At 35.1% G+C, this 22,920-nt stretch overlaps 3 protein-coding genes across 5 annotated transcripts; all 3 read right to left on the bottom strand.

Annotated features, from left to right (window-relative positions):
• Positions 1–342: 342 nt before the first annotated feature.
• On the bottom strand, positions 343–12,201 carry LOC143445072 (very-long-chain 3-oxoacyl-CoA reductase-like). Its single transcript, XM_076943903.1, has 7 exons — positions 4,944–12,201; positions 4,765–4,811; positions 4,588–4,663; positions 4,233–4,450; positions 3,573–3,755; positions 2,092–2,241; positions 343–1,438 (listed from the first exon to the last, which is right to left on the bottom strand). The coding sequence occupies exons 1-7, from the start codon at positions 5,074–5,076 to the stop codon at positions 1,331–1,333; spliced, it is 915 nt and encodes a 304-aa protein (XP_076800018.1). The 5' UTR covers positions 5,077–12,201; the 3' UTR covers positions 343–1,330.
• A 45-nt stretch (positions 12,202–12,246) lies between these two features.
• Positions 12,247–16,257, bottom strand: LOC143445078 (very-long-chain 3-oxoacyl-CoA reductase-like). Of its 3 annotated transcripts, none has more exons than XM_076943911.1 (7): positions 15,948–16,257; positions 14,679–14,760; positions 14,552–14,597; positions 14,391–14,466; positions 14,006–14,270; positions 12,459–12,608; positions 12,247–12,356 (listed from the first exon to the last, which is right to left on the bottom strand). In XM_076943911.1, exons 1-6 carry the CDS (start codon positions 15,967–15,969, stop codon positions 12,584–12,586), a joined length of 516 nt encoding a protein of 171 aa, XP_076800026.1. In that variant the 5' UTR covers positions 15,970–16,257; the 3' UTR covers positions 12,247–12,356; positions 12,459–12,583. The 3 variants fall into 3 exon arrangements, with proteins under 3 accessions (XP_076800026.1, XP_076800025.1, XP_076800027.1); XM_076943910.1 differs by having other exon boundaries at positions 14,391–14,472; XM_076943912.1 differs by lacking the exon at positions 12,247–12,356 and adding an exon at positions 12,741–12,847 and having other exon boundaries at positions 12,467–12,608; positions 14,391–14,472.
• Positions 16,258–17,490: 1,233 nt separating this feature from the next.
• LOC143445073 (very-long-chain 3-oxoacyl-CoA reductase-like) lies at positions 17,491–20,878 on the bottom strand. Its single transcript, XM_076943904.1, has 7 exons — positions 20,639–20,878; positions 20,460–20,506; positions 20,282–20,357; positions 19,917–20,134; positions 18,932–19,114; positions 18,172–18,321; positions 17,491–18,067 (listed from the first exon to the last, which is right to left on the bottom strand). Exons 1-7 carry the CDS (start codon positions 20,769–20,771, stop codon positions 17,960–17,962), a joined length of 915 nt encoding a protein of 304 aa, XP_076800019.1. The 5' UTR covers positions 20,772–20,878; the 3' UTR covers positions 17,491–17,959.
• Between the last annotated feature and the right edge of the window lie 2,042 nt (positions 20,879–22,920).

A 22,920-nucleotide genomic window follows, 5' to 3' on the forward strand; every position in this document is an offset into this window, starting at 1 on the left:
ATATTTATTCCAAAATTTGATAATAACTTTTACTTATCCAAGTTAAACATCTCAAAGCGTGTACTATTTTGCTATACCGATAACAGTTTAAATAAAAATAGAACTTATAATGATACTACAGTAAATAAACATTTGTATAGTCAGTGTTTTACTGCGCTTTTCATTGATAAATTAAGTTAATTTACTCAAAAATCTATCTATTACACATTTTCTATAACTTAGTCTTTTTCACTCTGTCTCTACGAGTTGCAGGGTTTGAACATACACTATAAAGACAGACCTATAAAACCAACTTATTCTCATACACACTAAAACGACTGACAAATATATAACCACCAAAAATAATGTGTTAATTTTATGTCACTTCAGGAATATAATTGCATTTTACGACAAACAGAGTTATTTAATAATCTAGAAATTTCTAGAAAAAAATCAGGGTTTTTTGGAATGTTTTCGTTAAAACACAAGCGGTTGTCGAGGAAATGATAAAACATAAGAAATTTCTATTAATAAAAGTATTCCGATTCTTCGGTTAACAAAACCTTGCGTTTTTAGTTTTATACGTTTTGTTTAAACACACAAGAGAAATCAGACACGTCTTATTAAGCATCACTAACATGGCTTAAAATGCATAAACAAATATAACACATAAATACAATTAAACACTTTTTTGTCTAACTATTTTACTGGCCGTATTATAACCAAGATTTTCCTTGGCCAGGAAACCTCCCGCTTTTACGGCTAGTCGATTAGCCGGTTTCTGCTCTCCTATCTTTTATTAGCATTCCTTTAATAAAAACACACGTCTTTCTTGTATGAAAACCAAATGTATACTGAATCAACTCTTCTCCAACAAACCACAGCATAATTAATTAATTAATTATAATCATTAGGGTGTGAGATTGGAAATTGCGGGCAGCGTAACATACATCGAGGGGAGTTGTGGGTAAAGGTGTAAACCGTGTACATGTGTAGAAAACTTAATAACAATAAAAGCAGTCACAAGTGACATATCGATGAATTACTAATACTACATAAAAATGCAGTCACACATTATGGCCACAACAATACGGGTGAGATATAAATCTAAAAACACATTGTGGAATATACATGTAACTACTGTATATCACTAAAAACGTATCAATGTGTAGTGCTACATTAAGACGCGTGTCAGTATGGTTAATATACAAAGAATTACCAAACGTAAAATTTGGTGACAGTAGGCCTATAGCAATAATCAAGACGATACAGGTTACAACGTTATATGTACTGTACATTGAACAAATGTTTCAATTTTAACTGGTTGCTTGTTTGCAGAAACGCATTCGCTTCATTTCTTTTTCTCTAATTCTTTCATTATTTTCGCTCCAGGTTCAAAATAAAAATAGTCTGACAGTTTTTGTACTAAAGCAGTTGGAATTTTTTCCCACACCCAGGCCTGTAAAAATGGTTGACACAAGAATCACAAACTGAACTGTATCACATTTGTAGCGTGTTGTTAGATAAAGATATATGGTTTGGTGACACTTACTCACGCGACACTTAATCACGAGACACATAGTCACTTGGACATTTAATCACGCGACACATAATCACTTGGACAGTTAATCAAGGGACATTTAATCACACATTTACAGTATCGAAAATTGCAAGTCTACACATGGGAAATGTGAGCAACTGCACGAAGATAAACTAAAATTTCACTTGACAGATAACGGTCAACTGTGTTTTGCACGCGCAGTTTCAGTGCCTTGTAGCGCTTTGGAATATAAGGTTGAGTAGCCCCGGCTCAGCCATCTTTCCAATCGAAAGTTGGAATCGAAGCTGTGGCAGGTTGCAAGGAATGGCTGGTACTCAACCTTCTATTCCAAAGCGGTACAAGGCACTGAAACTGCGCATGCAAAATACAGTTGACAGTTATCTGTCAAGTGAAATTTTAGTTTATCTTCATGCAGTTGCTGACATTGCCCATGTGTGGTTAAATGTCGCGTGATTAACTGTCCAAGTGATTATGTGTCGGTGATTAAGTGTCGCGTGATTATGTGTCTGTACACCAGATATATAACTTAGAGGAAAAGTCAGACATTTTACCTCAACTGCGTGTTGCCAGTGACCATGAGTCCATCTTGCCTTATCTACTGTTGCCAACCATGACGTACAATAGTCTTTAGGGCTGGTCATTTTTTCTAAATCGCCAAATTGTTGTGACAGTTTAGTCCCAACTGCACCAGGTCTGCAACTCTGTGAGAAATGACGTCAATTTTAATCCCAAACTATTCTCGTCGGACTATAAAGCACTAGGATTGATATTTCTCTGGTAACACCCGTTGATATAGAGCAGCGTGGTCCAACTTCTTTTCATCGCGGGCCAAAATCAGAAATTTTTTTTATCTTGCGGGCCAATGTTTTTAAATTAGAACTGAAAAAAGTTCTCTTTTTTAATTAAAACTGAAATTAGAATAGTTCAAAATTTAGCTATTAAATGCTGATCAATGTGACATCTGCGGTCGAGGTTCTTCGTCGACAATAGCGTTGGTATCCACGGGAATCGCAGTTGTGGCCATGCGAAGGCAAGCCTGAAGAGCCTCGTTTCCAAGTTGATTTCGATTTTTTGTTTTAATATTGTTCATTGCTGAAAACGTACATTCACAAATGTATGTACCTACTTCCAAACATAGAGTACAGCTTCATAGCATCATCTTTTGAAAGGGGAAACCTCCCTTTGAGACAAACTTGCGGCCCGCGGGCCTGTAGTTGGACCACGCTGGGCTAGGACAACAAGGCGTGTAACTAAAACCTAAGAGAACTTTTTGGACAAAGTGGTATTGTTACGCATTACAAAGAATCATTCACAAAGTTTTTGTCAATAACAATATTATTACACAATAACAAAGAAACAAAAATTGAAGTTATGTTGCCAGATTGAATCAAAGCTTACTATCAGTTCACGGGCCAAAAATCGGTGCTCGCGGGCCAACTTTGGCCCGCGTGCCTGCAGTTGGACCACGCTGATATAGAGGACAAAACCTCCATGAGTATGTATCTGATAAATGTATCAAACCTGGCACTACTATATCGTTTTACGAAAATCGACTCACAATATTGCAATTATGTGCACGTAACACAAAAAGTCAATCACACACAGCAAAATCCAAAACTACGACGCTCACGAAACACATGTGTTGCGTCAGGCAACCGAAAACATCCCTTAATAAAAGCGATGCAAACAATAAGCAGATATTTCTGCTACCTGTTGACCAAGGTTTTGCTGAATAATATGTATAAGCTACTTGTCTTGGTTGACATTATAAAGCAAAATACTTTGAATAATTGATTACAGTAGGACTTTCATATCGGCTTCAACCTTCATCTTTACAAAATCCCGCGAACGACATGGAGAGAAATTGTATAGTACGCCTATGACAAACGTTTTCAATATTTGTCTGTATTTGTCAATATTTGCCGACACCTGTCTCTATCATAACTTTTCATAAGCAAAACTAACACCTTAAAAAAGAAACAATTATCCTATTTACTCTATAGGTTATGAATTGTGAAGAAATAAAATATACTTGAATAGTAATGCCTTCGCTTTCATATTCATAACTTAGTGCTTGAGAAAATAGGTTGATAAATGATTTTGTTGCATTCGTTATTGCAAATTTTCCGATTGGATGAAGAATTGTAAATGCAGACAAATTTAAAATAAGTCCTCGTTTTCGTTCCACCATTCCAGGGAGCACAATTTGTGTCATCTGCGGAAAAATAATTAACTTTCAATTACTATGTATATCTGTCGATGTCAACTTGACAATGAAAAACTCGTCATTTATGAACGTTATTTTAATTATGTTAAAATTTAATAAAACTCATCTTTTATGTAATGATTGGTGCGTTTGCGCTCCATGCAATACAAGTTGTTTGCAAGTATAAGGAATATAAATGGTATAAGCAATGATATTTTTTAGTATTTATCCTTCTTTGATATATAGGATATATCATTTTGAATGACACTTTTATCACATTTCTCCTTTATCACATTTCTCCTTTATCTAAAACTCTTATATTGTGTGTAACTGTATACAGCCTAATCTAAACTTCTTAATACCATTTTTAACCAAAATTGTTTTGGATTTTTCATTTTAATTCACTATATATCAATTCCCAAGGTAACCTAAAACAATGTATTGTGTATATCTTGTTATGTTCAGAAATATATCTCCTGTACTCACCTTTAGAATTGACATTATGTGCACTCGAACCAGATTTCTAATAATCAGTGAAAGATTGGATTGTTCAAGAAAGCGAACAAGTTCTTGGTCCGTTCCAACATTATTAACAAGCGTCCCAATATCGAGACCTTGCAAGAAATCAGCTATTTTTTCGTATATTTCCTCATCATCACTAAAATCTATCGTCAGACACTTGGTTTGAACGTTGTGTTTGTTCTCTTTAAAAAAGGTATTTAAGATGACTTCCGATATGATTGGCATTAGCGTGCGTTCAGATTTTCTCAACTGTGAAAGTGTCAACAATTTGTAACAATAAAAAATAATGATTAATTGAGTAACAACTAAGTATAATTACCAATTTCTTTTGCCACGTTTTTCAGCCGTTCCGTATTCCTGCTAATCAGTGCAATGTTTTGTCCACGTGAAGCAAGCTGAGTTCAACAAGAGTATTTACTCCTGCTTTACAAATTATTTGAAAATGTTTGATGAAAATACACTTTCAATTGTATCCTAGTTTAACGCAACATGTTACCTGAAATGCGGTCTCTTTTCCAATGCCATCTGTAGCTCCCGTAATCACTGTGAAGATAAACGTATAACAAATATGCATGAATGCTTTCCATATCAACTAATTTATCAAGAAGATAGGAAAATTAATTGATAATTATTTATAAACACTGTCAATAAAGATCAAGTAAAGCTATTGCTTACCTGACCATTTTCCATATTTATTAAAATCTGGGTAAGTTCTGAAAAAATATAAGTAAGCGCCTTGCACCAGGTAGTATACAAGCTTAATGACCAAGTATGTTGTAGTTGCAATTCCAATCCATTGAAAAACCATTTTTAAATCTGATTCTATCTCGCTTACTAAAGCATTAAACCATGAACAAGTCCTTCAAGCCTAAAGGATTTCTGTGAAGTATTAATGGACGCATAATAGCATATTGACCGTCAAGAAGTGATGATGTTCTTGGCCGGTCGTGCTTATGTTTACCATAACGCTTCCTAAATAAGGAGGAAGTCAAAACAATGACTGCAGCGTAGTAAGTCGAGTCGGGCTTTCCAGGTCGTGCTTAAGTTTGAACAAAAAACAAATCGAGCCAGATTCGGGTCCGAATTTATACTTACAGTCTGTCACAACCTCGGCGGCTATGCGTTGTAACTCCACTTTCTTTACATTACATGAATGTGCATGCGTGCAGAGTGCTAAAAACCTCCCTTAGAGCGGAACGCGCAACTTAGAAAAGGATGACAGTTCATAAATGGCATCAAAAGATAGGCTTGCCATTTTTTAGAAATGCAAATCCATATTGAAAACTGCAAATGAACTTATTGTAGCCCTAATACAAAAGATTTTAATGAAACTAATTAATTAATAACGGCAAATTACCAATATATGGAGGCCTATTTCACCAACGAGACAAAAGAACTTAATAATATTTATGAGCAAATGAATCAGGCCTAATGATACTTTTCTGTGCTAAGAACCTTTTTCAAAAGTACGGTGATTGATTTTATCTTTTCATAACATTCACTACATGTCAGGTCAACATTAAGTTTGCAAGTGAGCAGAGCTTTGACATTCTGTTCTAGCATTTGGCCTCTGTCATCAGACCACATATTTTTCATAATGGAAAAAATTCACTCAACCCGATGCTGATATTCCAGGCATACAAAGCACAAACTCGACAAGTTTTTGAAAGTTTGGAATGCTTATGTTTTTGTTGATAAAAGTTTGGAACAATTGAATCCACTTTTGTTCAAGAGATGTCGTTGTATTTTGCCACGATTCTTTCCTCTAATTCTCAGACATGTATTTCTTTATCAAAACATGCTCATCGAAAAGGAAGTCGATGTTGATCATTTGCTTCTAAAACATATTGTTGATATTTTCCGCACACCCGTGTACAAGTGGCCAGGATAAGTCTTCACTCAAGTTCATCAAAAGATGAGGTATCCCATCTCTATAGGCATCGCTATAACCATTCAGATATGATTCACATTTCTCGTAAAAATCTCGAACTTCTGTAATAAACACCCTTGCATCTATTTCTCCTTCTCTCTCAAGCTTTTCCAAAAGACACTTTGCTTGGTATGGGTCAAAGTTATTACCTTCTCTTCATGTAAGTTTAACTTCAACTCCATGAAAAAATTTGCCACATCTACAGCACTAGTCTTTTGCCTTTCCATCTTTAACAAAATCTTATTAAAGTTTTTCAACTCTCCATGCACAAATGTGAGATAGAGTTCTTGGGCTGGTTCCTCAAAACATTGACTAATGATGGTTGGGCAACGATCTTGTGATTTAAAATAGTTCTTCAATGCTTCAAACATTTCAAGAACCCGTTTTTTATAGCAGGTAGTAAGGATAAAAACCTGGCGTTGCCATGTTGAAAAACTCTTTTGTACTCACCATCAACAAATTTGCAAAACGATTTAAGTTCCGAAACTGGAACAGTATCAATGTAAAAGAATTTTTAAATTTAAAAAATGAGGCTTTCGACGCACACTGGCAAAGTATCAACAACATGCTGAAGGCAGTTGTGGACGATATGAACTGCATATCTAATGCCGACAAGATTTCTGTTTGAGGTTTTCCCTAACTTTAAAAAAAACATTATTTTGTCTTCTTCTTTTAATACCTCCAAAATTCGTATTGTAGTTGTCCGCTCAAAACCAAATCAGTTTCTCCTTGAGTGCTGTACGGTCAAGAACCGAGAGCAGGTATTCACTTAGTATTGCAGCAGTTTCTCTAGAGGTAGATTTGATTTGTAACAGCTTCACTTTAACGCCAGTTTCAGGTAGAAAGTAGCAAACTACAATGGGAACAAGTTTTACTTCTTTCCTGTTGAAGGCATCAATTGTAACAGTAACGAAGTTAACTTGATCCAACTCCTGGAGAAGTTCGTCAGTGGACATGGGGGCAACAACGTTAACAACTATAGATTAACACTTTGTTTTGCGTAAGGAAAATTTAGGCTCAAACAGTTTTGAAACCCACTTTGAAGCGCAATCTGAACTTTTAGCACTTTGCCCATGAGTAGCGGTATGATAAGCAAAAGTTGCCTCTAATGCATCTATAGCCAGCGCAGCACTGGTGCCAGTAGTTGCGAAGAAAGATGTCACACAAGATGAGGATGCAGCTGCTTCAACAGAAGCTTTGTGCTTTTTGGTAACTAAATGGTCTTTAACATCAGAACGTCCACCATGGTTGATTGAAAACACGGATAGACAACTAGCCTACTGCAAAGCAATTTACCATTGCCTTTGTCTTTTAAATACAGAAATTCTTGCTGTGGATCATCTGTAAACTTACATTTTCTTTCGGGCATAATCCTAAAAATTACAAAATAATTTTGTTACACTAATATTGATTCAAATTTCTGTTCAAAATATACAGCAGACAATCAATCACTCAGCCTCAGTATATTGAAGATATACGCAGTAAGCTTACTCCTAACAAAATCAATTTCTAACAAACACATCACTCCACTAAATTTTGTCTTTTTATGCATCTTTTTTCTTTTTATGATCTCTAGCCTTCCTTATTCCATCTAAACTTAGCACACTCCCATCACTGCTCCAATCATAAAAACTCATCTTCTCCTTTTGTGGTTTTTCTTTACAGGTCATCCAAAATTTATTTCCAGCTGTTACATTTATTTAGTTTTGAGAAAGAATTGCTAAAATGGCTAACTCAAGATTTTAACACTTTTTCAAATTTTTTTTGCAAATCTCAAATTGAAAATTCCAGGACAAACTGGTTAACCGGGCGGGACGACGGGACAAGGCCTTAAACTCAGGACTGTCCTAGCTTAACCGTGAAGTATGGCAAGCCTAACAAAAAAGAAAGAATAATCAAAAACAAAGCAAGTATGACCTTTTGCAAAAATATCGCCGTAAATAACAGATACATAATTATAAAATCACAACTTGAAAGGCAATAATAACAGCGTCTTCCACCCCTTTAAAGACTAAAATCACCCCCTAACTCCAAAAATTGTCACAATTGCTTCCTTGATGGACAATATTGCCCTTTATAACCCTGATATAGAAGGATTCGCGTTTTATATGGTCATACGTGATAGACTTTATAAAATGCTTTTAAGAAAACCTATATATATCTTATTGAAAACATCGTTGGCATCGATTTTGACTTGTGGATGACAGGTCTACTCACTTGACGATTTTCCCAGTTTGGATACTATAAATAAACGTTATGCACATGTAGGCTATACACCTGAACAATTCATTTCAATTATACATTGTGTATGTCATAATAAAATGTTTAATATGGTACTTACACCATCTACTTAACAACCAATAGAGGAAATAACAATCTTCCTTTACCGTATTGCAATTATCTGACCAAAAACTTTTAGTAGTCAATAAACATTTAGTGCTAAATTTTGAAATATGCTTCGTTAAAATATATAGCCTACAATTTCAGCACAAAAATCAACTTGAAAAACTAAGATGCTCTTTTTGTAAAGATACTGCTTCAGTTTCGTTTTAGCCTAATTCCCTAGTCTCGGGAGCATTTGCGACTTTTTTCTTGTCGTTCACAAAGAGAGTGTATACTGAAATGAATTTTTCTCTATAAGAACTCGTACATGACAGCAAACAGAGCAAAATTTCAAATCTCTAAAACGTTTCTTGTTGGTAGAAACAGTATTTCTTTTTGTTTTGACTTCAAATATCAGTTGCCTTCACTCGAGTCTTAGGCTACTGTATTTACCAAATGACAGAACTTGACTCCAGTCATTTTTTTCTGGAAGACTCAACGTGACTTGCGATTGAAGCTTAATTAGCTGTACATGATTACGATTCCGATTGTAATATTTACAACACTCTGCATCACCTTTTATTTATTGTTTGTGAGATGCATTTGTTGTATTATGCCAAAACAAAGAGACCATTATACTTAACGTTCCCCATAAGTATCAGTGAAAACAAACGATACAATTTTTCAGTTATGTAATTTAAGTTATGAAATTTTATAAAGCTAAAACATGCTTATTCGATATACGCAGGTAAAAAAATCTTAAGCGGGATTTTACAAATTACTGTTTTAAGTAATTTTACTCTATAAGGACATAAACAAAGAAATTGGAGTTTTTTATATATGTTTGCTTCCCTATTTGTTACCAGTGGTTGATATTAGTTCAGTACCTCATTACGGGTGTTGTGTTATTGTAAACGCAGCAGAATTTTATCGGGTGGTAGGTCAGCCTATCAAGCGCAACGGCCAACACGGTTAAACCACAGGTGACAAAAACACTTTTTGGTTAACCACACAACGAAACTTCATTTCTGTTTTATGAGAATTAGGCACTGAAGCACGAATATGGCAAAAACACCAAGACTAAAGAACATGAAATCTCAGAAAAATAGTCATGCACAAACAGTAATATAATTAATCAGAAGTAGACTCAACAGCCGATTTTGGAGAAAGTTTAACAAATTATTTAATAGTGCAGTTAGAAATAAGGGCATCCAGGCAGGATAGCGACTGTCAAAACAGCGACTGTCATAATGGCGACTTCATAATAGCGACGTAATCAAGTGAGCGACATTCCAAACAGCGATTGTCTAAATGCCGACCGCATTAAAACAGCGACTGTTATGATAGCGACTTAACTAGGCTTTCCATTTTTCCAAATTTTTTTGTTGTTTATCATTGCTTTTTGAAATAGGCTTGAACATTTGCTTAATTGCCTATTGTGATGGGACAATACAAAAGCTTATTGAAATTTATCACCCGCAGGGAAGGCCTATTGTGATACACTAGATTGCGGATTATACGAGAAGACAGCTGGATACAGTGAAAATGTAACATATGATTTTATCATATAAATTTATTAGCGTGTTTTTGTAAAAGAAATAAAAACAAAAATTACATTTAAAACTTCTAATATCTCTCTGACTTTGGTAAATAAATAAACGTACCCAAAGTTACATCGAAGTGCAAGAGTGTTCATAAAAGAGTGAAAAAAATATAATACTGTACATACAAGGATCGTGAAAGCGAGATAAATTTACAATTTGCAAAAAAAATAATGTTTAGTAAAATGCAGAGCTGTAATGGGGCCTTATATTTTTAACCCAAAACCGGCCCAAAAGTAAAAATACAAGTCCGAACTGGAAAAGTTAATTTTAAGTCCGAGTTAGGCCCGAAAATTAAGTTTACCGATTGAATCAACGTCGTCTTATGATGTCATCCTTTTCTAAGTCGCGCTTTACTCTCTGCGGGTTTTTTAGCATCTAATCTCATCTAAAGTCCGTCATTTACTGTCAAATTGCAACAGAATTTTTTCACGGGATACAGCAAAATCGAGGCCAGTATGATCTGCGGCAGTTCCTTCGAGCCCTTGCTCGCAATTTAGAAATAAACGTGTCTTGATTTTTATTGCATTTTTATTTTATTTTATTGCTTTTTAAATCATGTGACTATGGATAGTCCAAATAAAATGTTGTTTTAAAGTCCCTTTTGGTTTCAATCTTTCACTACGCAGTATTTGCCTGTTTCTGCGTGCATACGTGTGTAGAGAGGTGTGGGGGATGAAAGTGCGTGTGCGCGTAAGCCTTGGATTTAATAAAAGAAGTGAGGTCGCTGTTGTGGCAGTCGCTGTTTTAAATGAATCGCTGTCGTGTAGTCGCTCTATTGACAGTCGCTGTTTTAAATGAATCGCTGTCGTGTGGTCGCTCTATTGATAGTCGCTGTTCTGACAGTCGCTATTTGGAACCCGAGCCAGAAATAAGGTACCTGCAGCAAGTAAAGTCCGGAAAGTTATAAAGCAGATCTCATATACATTTATATTTCATTCAAAGCAAGGTAAATTTTCAATGTATTTTGTCAGCAGAATATCTTTACGCATTTGTTTTTAGAAGTACTGCATTTTAATGTTATAGCCTACAATCCATTTTTTTAAGGCACTAGTTTGCGGTATAGGTTGTTATTGTGTATTAATATTTTACCATTGTGGCACTTGTGACCCTTTTTATCGTTTTTAGGAAATTGTAGTTGTAGATACACGTACACATTTTACTTTGTTCCCTACAACTCTTCCCCGAAGCATGTCACGCTACCCGCGAATCCTTTTTCTCGTTGATTAATGATGGTGGATGGTACGATAGTTTGGTGACCAAGAGTTGATTGAGTCTACATTTGGATTTAATAGAAGAAAGATAATTGTTTTTATCAAAGAAATGCTAATGAAAGTTTGAAAATTAGAACCCGGCTAATCGAATAGCCGTAAAAGCGGGAAATTTCTTGGCTAAGGAAAATCTTGGTTACAATTTCATGTTGGAAAGCGAAGTAAAATCACACTTATTCATGCTGTTTCGGCGGTTTTTGTCGAGTAGTTCTGGAAAGAGATGGCAATGAAGCTTCACTGGAGGTGACTGGCACTTTTTATCAAACGTTGCATTGTCTGTATCTCAATTTGCAATAGCTTAATTTGAAGTAGTTATTTTCGGGAATTATGGTAATTTGTGATAAATTTAACCCTTTTGGAAAATAAAATATGTAATTATTTGTGACAGAATTATTAGCATAGGCCATAGGCTATAACTTTTTTATAGCCTTGTTTTAGTAAGCATAAAAATTGATGGTAATAAAGTCTCTTAGGGATTTTTATCTAAATCTCTTAAAGTGCTAAATTAGGTTTTCTAAGATGTTAAATTCTCAAAATAATGAGAATATATTCTGGGTGCATGTAGTAAGCCAATTTCTTTGTGAGTCTCAAAACGAAAGTTTGCATTAATAAAAACATTGTCTCCCATGTTATGAACCTTCTAACAAAGCTAATACAAAACAAAGTCATTTTCAACCATTGTTTAGGGCTATGCAGCTCAATGCACTAGCTAATATTAACAAATCTGAAAATAGTATACTGTGAATGGAGTCAGGGCCATATACCCTTTCAAACTATCATATATGGCTTGAATATATTGAATAATTATGGATTTGGGCGCATTAGTTAATTAGCCCGCCAAGCAATCTATTTACCTCATATTCATCTCATTAAACTTTGCCTTCTCTATTTCCATTGCACGATCCATGCGAGCTTCAAGTATGGTTTGAGTTAAATCAGTTGAAAGCTGGCTCCATATCCAGCCCTATACATGCAATGGATTGTGTTAGTTAGAGTAACATCCTAAAGGAAACCTTAGCACATTCAGAAAACTTCACTAATAGTTAACAAATAAAACAAAACTTGCGTCAATTGCATGTTTCCAATATCCATGGGTCCATCTTGCTTTGCCTATTGTTGCCAACCACGACTTGCAGTATGTTTCAGGTGAGGGCATTTTTTGCAATTCCTCATAATTTTTTGTTATGTTAGTCAGAACTGTTCCTGGCATGCAGCTCTACAGAAATAACGTTTTAATTCTCAATCCGTTGCATTGGTTTTGCTTTCAACATTCTATCCGTAAAATAAAGTGCTAAAACGCAAGTAAAAGTAATCTCAGGAGTGATGACATGTTTTGACCGTTACTGACCGAGTACTTGGCGTAGTTTTTACTGGTTTAACAGCCGCAAATGAAGACAGGTTTAAAACGAGTCCACGTTTTCGTTTAACCATTCCAGGAAGCACAACTTGCGTTATCTACGAAATAATAAAATATGACAGAAAATGTTGAGCATTATCTAAGATTTATTCCAAATGTCAGTTGCTGTTATGTGGACATTCTTGATTACAATCATGATTGAACGAAAAAACGATGTTTGGAGATATGAAAGTGGTGACGTTGGTAGTGTATTTTAAGCTAGTATTTGTTATTGATGATTGAGAACAATATATAGTGTATTTGTTTCTGCTTGAAAAATAAGTCATAATTTTGAATTATATGATTTTGTTTTGGTGATTTATAAACAGCGTGTTTAATTCTTGTGCGGCAAATCGGGGTCAAAACATTTATCACCTACAAAACAGTTCACAAAAAATTCATCTGACGCACACAGTCCACAAAGTGTACATAGACTAGTTAATGCATTTATGCTACTTATAGATTAGCACACATAGTCCAAGTATGGCACATATCGCACTTGGCGCACATAATTCACGCAGACCACGTAATCCATGTGCATATTTTAAATGTACGCGCCAATATCCTTAAAATTTGAACGCACATCATCAAAGCTGTGAAACCTATAGCGCATAGGAAGTGGCGGTCACCGCTACAGCGGTTTTCTAAGGCGATCATATGATGCCGAGCCAACTGGTTCTGAATCGGTGGGTCACAATCTCCTACAGCGCCTTATGCACACAAATTGAGCCACTTATGCGACTGCCAATAATGAGAAACTGAGCTTTAGGCATCCTGATTGTACAATCTGTGGTAATACTTCCAAAACCGAAGTGCACTATTGTTCAATTTAAAGGCCGTAGATTGCCGACTATTGCTATTGTGGAGCAAATACAATAGTGCATATATTACTCGGGCTGGTAAAATTTGGCCGAGTAATAGCTACTGGCAGCTAAGAGCTTTTAGCAACTAAGGATTTTGTTAGCCTTTTGCCGAATACGTAAATGTAGAAGAAGATATGTAGCAAAATGTTTGGTAATCCATTTACTAATGAAAGTTTGCTACTTTGTTAATTAATTCAATGCTTAATTGCTATGTCTTCCTGATAAACTTTGTGGGTTAGCTTGGCAGAAAGTGCTTAGGCTATACAACACTTTCCATAGCGTTCCTAAAGAATAAATAGAATATTGCCTGCAATTAACAATGTGAATTGACGATTAGCGGCTATGGCAACTAACCTGCAGGTAACAGGTATTGACATCCGGCTAACGGCTAAATTCCCAACCTTTATAACTGATATTACGCTGAGGCGTATTATATCTCTAAAAAACTTTGAAAGATTTGGGTGTTCATGAAAGCAAGAAATTTCATGAGCAATTCCAACATTATTAGCCAGTGTTCCAATATCGAGACCTTGCAAGAAATCAGCTATTTTGTTGTATATTTCCTCGTCATCACTAAAATCTATCGTCAGACACTTGGTTTGGACGTTGTGTTTGCTCTCTGCAAATAGATACGTGTCAATTTAAAACCATCAAAACTTTGTCAAGAGTAGAGTATTTAAGTGTTAGTGCACTTCTGTAGAGTTTTGAAATAAGCTATACTAGCAAAAGGTATACTCACCGATTTCATTCGCCACATTTCTCAATTTTTCTTCATTTCGGCTTATTAAGACTATGTTTTGACCACGTGAAACCAGCTGTAACTTAATAGTACAAATTACAATTTACTTGGCTACCATAAACTGCTGTAGTTTATCCTGTTTCTTACAAAACAATTCCTACCTGAATGGAAGTTTTTTCCCTATGCCATCGGTCGACCCGGTTACAACTGGAAAATAGAAATTAGAAATACTATTTGTGTCATTGCGCTTTTTGTCTTATAGTCACATAAACCAGATATTTTTTATACCTGACCACTTGCCATATTTGCTGAAATCCGGATAAGTCGAGAAGATATACAAACGACTGCCTTCTATTATATCCAGTGCAATCTTGACGATGAAATACAAAGAAGTAAAAATGCCAATATATTGAAAAACTGAACAATCCATTTCGAGGATGCTTATAAATTTTGCAAAATACGCAACACCATTTATAAGCTATAGCCACCTAGATATATCTTGTTCCTGAGACGTATGGTTCATAAACACTCGTAAATCATTAAGCTTCCATATTTTTATCACTAAATAAATCGATCAAGCTTCAGGAGAGCCTTGTACAAAGAAGTTAAGTGTTACGTCGCCTGAACCGAATAGTCTTTACAGTTTGTGAGCAAAGTGCAATGAACGAAAAGGCGTACACGCGTTCGTTTGCTTTCGCCGCTGACCATATGGGGCAGAAAGGGTGTTAAGGTAGGCAACAAAGAAACAGGGACCGAACACCAGCTCTAAAGCTTGGTACGAACGTCTCAAAATGTTAGTGCTCTCACGTACCCGACGTTCACTCCTGGGTTTATTGGAACGTTAAATTTTTTGCAATTACACAAGAATTATAAATGTTGCCGAGAAGTCGGTACTTATTTCCTTAGCTTGTGGCACGAAGCGATGACGTACGGGAAAAAATATGAAATAGTAGCAAGTTTACATAATAAATAGCAAATAACGTCGATTTTAACTAATACAGCAATTGAAGAAAGAGTTTATACGAGTTATACTTGAGCATTGTGTTACCTATACGTGGTAGAAAAAATGCGATACTTGTCTAACTTAATTAAAGAACCCTTAATCAAAACATCGCCCTTAATCAAACACATCCAGCAGTTGTTTCACTAAAAGAAGCGTTCATTTGTTTCATATTATGCTTGCGGCAGTTGTTTGTACACTCGCTGTAGATTCCCCGTTTTGCCAATCATAGTTGATACTGAGACAACCTTTTGCTTGGTTTGAGATCTACAGCTAATGCTCAAATATGATGGTATTCTAATTTATGTTCCTGAAAGATGAATCACATGATTTGTGTCCGTCAGATGGTTTCTGTTTTTACTTTCATTGTAAAAACACAAAGAACATATAAACTGGACTCAACCTGATATACTCTATTTGTACGCGACCATATACCGAAAACGAGTATGTTAACTTCCGAAAATAAAACAACTTAGTTAAGCTAAAAAGCCAAAACTTAATCAAAAAACAAAATTAACATAATTTTTATAAATGAAAAATAGCCTTAAAATTCATACTTAACGATGATGAAAATTCCATGCCGATCTGGAATCTCTTAAAAATTATGGTATAATGTTCAGCAGCTCACGTCTGCATCTTTCTATGACTGTTGAACTATTATATCGCAACTTCTCACACACAACACTAATCTTGCCTTTGCCTACTTATCTTTTTACATTTATAAATTTGCTTTAAATCTACTTGACATTACAAAATTCAAAATTTTTTAGTTCCAAACATCAGTCGAAGTTACTTATAATAGAGCTATTACACTGAGTCAGCTGTTATGCTATAGGCCTACACCAAGCTAGCCTTGTTCCTACTTGAGATCTGTTTCACCTACTTTTCTGCAAGGGCTTCACAAAACGGCTTTAGATTAGAGCAGCATGGATTCTCAACTTATTGGTCAGAGAAGATCGCGAATCAAATGTGCGACACAAAAAAAAGATTAAGCGACCCAGTTTTACTGGATTAGGCCTATATCTACCAAGTTTTGACTACTTGGTACATGGTTGAAACTGCAAATAACCGTTTGTTAGTCATCAAGATTAAAGAAACCAGGAAACCAATAACGATTATTAAACAATGAGTTAACCCTTTTAATAGGAATTTGTTTTGACATAATATTCGTTCATATGTTAAAACACCAAAAGCGACGCTCCTTTCATCAAAATTGGTGCAATCAAATAGGTCAAATGTGTCAAACTCCTTGCCGGCGGACCAAATGTGTCCTGTCACGTTACTTCATGTGGCTCGGCAAATTACGTATTATTGTCCAATATGTTTTACTTGCAGCACATTATGGCGTCATTTGTTAAGCCTTTGCGAGTTTTAGTGTTGCAGAGGTAAATTTTATTTAATGTTTACGAAGTCACGATTCTTACAGTTTGTTGATAGCAAAGGGTTAGATCGCGAGCATCCAACACGTAAAAGCTTGGTTCGCATTAATATAAAACTTGCAAACCTCTGCCTTGGAACTTGATGTGCGCAAAACGGGAAATGCGCAGTAAGTGGCTGAGAGGCATGTCATAGATCTAAGACCTTGGCACTACGTGTTGGGCTTCAAGAAAGAGCTGGTTTATTTAAATGCATTTAATATTTGTTTTTGTTCAATATTTATTCTTAGATTTTACAATAACTTTTATTTACCCACAAAGTAAAACATACTAAACATCACATCACAAACATCAAAGCGTAAACATCACAAAGCGTGTTAAGCCAAGAAGGCCTGAAGACCCCTGACGAAAAAGGGAAGAAATGGCTGCAATTTGTAGCTGAATATACTTTAGCAGACCTCATACGAAAGTAGAAGTTTAGTTAAAAATAGAACTTATAATGATACTACAGTAAATAAACATTTGTATAGACGGTATGTTATTGCGCTTTCCATTGATAAATTAAGTTAATTTGCTCGAAAACTTATCCATCAAACATTTTCTTTAGTCTTTTTCACTCTGTCTCTACGAGCTGCAGGGTTTGAAAATACACTAAGACAGACCTATAAAACCAACTTATTCTCATACACTCGAAAGTGACTGACAATTATATAAACACAAAAAATAATCCGTTAATTTTATGCCAATCCTGGAATATAATTGCACTCTACCATATAAAAGGTAAGATATTAATCTAGAAATTTCTAGAAAAAAAGTCAGGGTTTTCTGAAATAAATATTTGCGTTAAAGCATAAGTGTTTGTCAAAGAAATGATAAAACACAAGACAACCCTATTAATAAAAGTATTCTAACTCTTCGGCAAACAAAACTTTACGTTTTTAGTTTTATACGTGTTTGTTTAAAATCACAAGAAAAATCAGACACGTCTTATTAAGCATCACTAACATAGTTTAAAATGCATAAACAAATATAACACATAAATCCAATTAAATACCTTATAATTTTTGTCTAACTATTTTCCTGGCCTTATGGCAATAATTTCAAGACCACACAGGTTACAACGTTATATGTACTGTACATTGAACAAATGTTTCAATTTTAGCTGGTTTCTTGTTTGCAGAAACGCATTCGCTTCATTTCTTTTTCTCTAATTCTTTCATTATTTTCGCTCCAGGTTCCATATAAAAATAGTCTGACAGTTTTTGTACTAAAGCAGTTGGAATTTTTTCCCACACCCAGGCCTGTAAAAATGGTTGACACAAGAATCACAAACTGAACAGTATCATATTTTTAGCGTGTTGTTAGATAACGATATATAACTTACAGGAAACGTTTGAAATTTTACCTCAACTGCGTGTTGCCAGTGACCATGAGTCCATCTTGCCTTGTCTACTGTTGCCAACCATGACGCACAATAGTCTTTAGGGCTGGTCATTTTTTCTAAATCGCCAAATTGTTGTGACAGTTTAGTCCCAACTGCACCAGGTCTGCAACTCTGTGAGAAATGACATCGATTTTAATCCCAAACTATTATGGTCAGACTATAAAGCACTAGGATTGATATTTCTCTGGTAACACCCGCTGATATAGAGGACAAAACCTCCACGAGTATGTATCTGATAAATGTATCAAACTGGAAATTACTGTACTGTTTTACGAAAGTCGACTCACAATATTGCAATTATGTGCACGTAACACAAGAATTCAATCACACACAGCAAAAACAAAAACTACGACGCTCACGAAACACACATGTGTTGTGTCAGGCAACCGAAAACATCCCTTAATAAAAGCGATGCAAACAATAAGCAGACACTTCTGCCACCTGCTGACCAAGATTTTGCTGAATAATATGTATAAGCTACTTGTCTTGGTTGACATTATAAAGCAAAATACTTTGAATAATTGATTAGAGTAGGACTTTCATATCGGCTTCAGCCTTCATCTTTACAAAATCCCGCGAACGACATGGAGAGAAAATGTATAGTACGCCTATGGCAAACGTTTTCAATATTTGGCCGACACCTGTCTGTATCATAAGCAAAACTAACACCTTAACAAGGAAACAATTATACCATTTACTCCAGGTTAAAAATAAAACATACTTGAATGGTAATGCCTTCGCTTTCATATTCATAACTTAGTGCTCGAGAAAATAAGTCGACAAATGATTTTGTTGCATTCGTTATTGCAAATTTTCCGACTGGTTGAAGAATTGTAAATGCAGACAAATTTAAAATAAGTCCTCGTTTTCGTTCCACCATTCCAGGGAGCACAATTTGTGTCATCTGCGGAAAAATAATTAACTTTCAATTACTATGTATATCTGTCGATGTCAACTTGACAATGAAAAACTCGCTATTTACGAACGTTATTTTAATTATGTTAAAATTTACTAAAACTCATCTTTTATGTAATGATTGGTGCGTTTGCAATCTATGCAATACAAGTTGCTTGTAAGTATAAGGAATATAAATGGTATAACCAGTGATATTTTTTAGTATATATCCTTTATTTGATATAACGATATATCATTTTAAATGACAGTTTTATCACATTTCTCCTAAGTTATCTAAAACTCTTATATTGTGTATAACTGTATATAATCCAAACCTCCTAGTACCATTTTTAACAAAAATGGTTTTAGATTTTTCATTTTTTATTCACTATAGTGTATATCAATTCCCAAGATAAACTAAAGTTTCTAAATTAAGTTAAATTTTTATGTTTGTTTAATTAAACTAAAATTACGGGAATTATAGATGAATAATAATTTTTGCATTGCTACCCCAGATATAATGTAGGATTATTAGTTATTACTGTATACATTACAGCAAAAGCATTACTGACCATCTCTACAACAAAACTACGCACTAACGAATTTATAAATTTTGGAAACTTTCATTCCCGACACCGACTTTCACATTATCTGACTTTCCATGTCCAGGATAACCAGGATACAGCTTCCAAACACAATGTAACATGGTGCGTGATTTTCACGCGGCAGTACATTTGCAAAGAGTTTTGCGGCTTGAACAGTGTATTGTGTATATCTTGTTATGTTCACAAACATATATCTGCTGTACTCACCTTCAGAGTTGGCATTATGTTCACTCGAACCAGATTTCTAATAATCAGTGAAAGATTGGATTGTTCAAGAAATCGAACAAGTTTTTGGTCCGTTCCAACATTATTAACAAGCGTCCCAATATCGAGACCTTGCAAGAAATCAGCTATTTTGTCGTATATTTCCTCGTCCCCACTAAAATCTATCGCCAGACACTTGGTTTGGACGTTGTGTTTGCTCTCTTTAAAAAAGATATTTTAGATGACTTCCGATATTCTTAGCATTAGCGTGCGTTCAGATTTTAGTACATACTCAGCTGCAAAAGTGTCAACAATTTGTAACAATAATAAAATAATGATTAATTGAGTAACAACTAAGTATAATTTACCAATTTCTTTTGCCACGTTTTTCAGTCGTTCCGTATTCCTGCTAATCAGTGCAATGTTTTGTCCACGTGAAGCAAGCTGTGTTTAACGAGATTTATTTACTCTTGCTTTACAAATTATTTAAAAATGTTTGATGAAAATACATTTTCAATCATATCGTGTTTTAACGCAACATGTTACCTGAAATGCGGTCTCTTTTCCAATGCCATCTGTAACCCCCGTAATCACTGTGAAGATAAATGCATTACAATAACGCTTGAATGCTTCCCATGTCACGTATAACAATAACGCATGAGGTAAATTAATTGATAATTATTTATAAACACTGTCAATAAAGATCAAGTAAAGCTATTGCTTACCTGACCATTTTCCATATTTATTAAAATCCGGGTAAGTTCTGAAAAAATATAAGTAAGCGCCTTGCGCCAGGTAGTATACAAGCTTAATGACCAAGTATGTTGTAGTTGCAATTCCAATCCATTGAAAAACCATTTTTAAATCTGATTCCAACTCGTTTACTAAAGCATTAAACCATGAACAAGTGCTTCAAGCCTAAAGCAATTATTTGAAGTAATTATATGGACGCAAAATCGCATATGGACAGTCATGCAGTGATGATATTATTGGCCGGTCGTGCTTATGTTTACCATAATGCTTCCTGTAAAAGGAGGAAGTCAAAACAGTGACAGCAGCGTAGTAAGTTGGATCGGGCTGTTCGAGTCGTGCTTAAGTTTGAACAAAAAACAAATCGAGCCAGATTCGAGCTCGAATTTTGCTTACAGTCTGCCACAGCCACGACGACTATGCGTTGTAATTCCACTTTCTTTACATTACATGAATGTGCATGCTGTAGAGTGCTAAAAACTCCCGTAGATCGCAACTTAGAAAATGATGACAGTTCATAAATGGCATCAAAAAATGACTTTGATTCATTCAGTAAAATTACCTGTCGGGGCCCAATTCCGGCTTCAAATAAATTATATCGGCTTCGCGTCCCGTTCGGGCTTATATTTTCAGTTTTAGTTTAACAATATAAGGCCGGCTTACAACCCTAAGTCAAAGTTCAAATGGACAAATTATTCTATCTTTAAAACCTATAAAAGCTTCACAAAACTGCAGTAACACCAAAGGCATAATCTCTCGTAATCTATCACTCAACTATATTATCTATTAAGGCGAACATTCAACTGCATTCCAACAGAAATTTACTGTACCCGACCTTACCAAAAGCATTAAGATGATAAACATTTACCGACAAATTACGAGAAAAATTATAACTTTGGAGCGGTATAAACTATGAGCTAGGCGCGACTGTTTAATTTTAATTTATTTTGTTAGTTTTTAACAAACATTTCGCCAAATTGAGGCCTATTATTTTCACTTTCAAACGGGTTTACAGTCTGTATGTTTTTATAAATTCCCGGCTAGCTCGATGTTTCCAGTTTGCGCTGGTGTTATTCGAGGTTCATGTTGATGTTTAATAGGTTGCTTCCTGTATAGTTTATACGGAGGAAGTTAAAATACTTTGCTTTACTATATAGTTATATTATGGTATAAGCCTGCTGCTGACAACCGCTTTTGTAAATTACTTATGTTCTAAAATCGAACTTAACTGTATAGGAAGGAAATTCCTTACCTAGTTGTACCATCCTTTAATAATTACGATTTAAAGTTCAGACCTCTGCATCTGTTCACTTCATCAGACTGCTGAAATACTTTCACGTTACGTCTTACACACAATGCTAATCTTTGCTTTGCTGTGGGTTTCTTTGGCTCACCTGCTTACTTCTTACCTACACATAAATTTACTTCAAACGTATTAGAGTTGGTTTTATGCTGAACGCCCAGTTCAACCTCATCTTGATTTGGGGATGTTTTTTACCTCATCACTGTTGGAGTTTTGCAGAATTGCACTGAAGTACGCAGAAGTCAGCTTTGCTGGTGAAGTGGTTATAGTTCGAGAGCTGGGCTGAAAAATGTACAAACCGTGTCCGATACACCCAGCAACGCTACCGTTGTAATGCCCTTGAGCAACGAATTAACGATGCATGCTCCTGTTCAGTACGTGGTCCAGATAAACAACTCCAAGTTCGGACAATGCAATATAAAAAAATGCTTCAGTTATCACCGTTTACCCAAAACCGATCGTAAGCTTGTGTTATAAAAATATGGAAAATGTATAAAAATGTTATAAAATGTTATAAAAATGTAGAACACCGATGTTTAATGGCTCCGAGATTTACCATTTTTATTGTTTTATAGGATATCTATGGTCTTATCACGCCTTTTAATTTATATCTTTCGGGTGGTACGTCAGCCTCTCAAGCACAACAGCCAAAACGACTAAACAACAGGTGAAAAAAAGCTTTTTGGTTAATGACATAACGAAAATTCATTTCTGTTTTATGAGAATAAGGCACTGAAGCACGAAAATGGCCAAAACACCAAGACTAAATAACATAGAATCTCAGAAAAATAGTCATTCACAAACAGTAATATTAATCAGAAGTAGACTCAACAGCAGATTTTGGAAAAGGTTTAACAAATCATTTAATAGTGCACTTAGAAATAAGGTACCTGCAGCAAGTACAAAGTCTGGAAAATAATAAACCAGATCTCATATACATTTATATTTCATTCA

The sequence above is a fragment of the Clavelina lepadiformis genome, chromosome 2, assembly GCF_947623445.1.
Source record: "Clavelina lepadiformis chromosome 2, kaClaLepa1.1, whole genome shotgun sequence".
NCBI lineage: Eukaryota > Metazoa > Chordata > Ascidiacea > Aplousobranchia > Clavelinidae > Clavelina > Clavelina lepadiformis.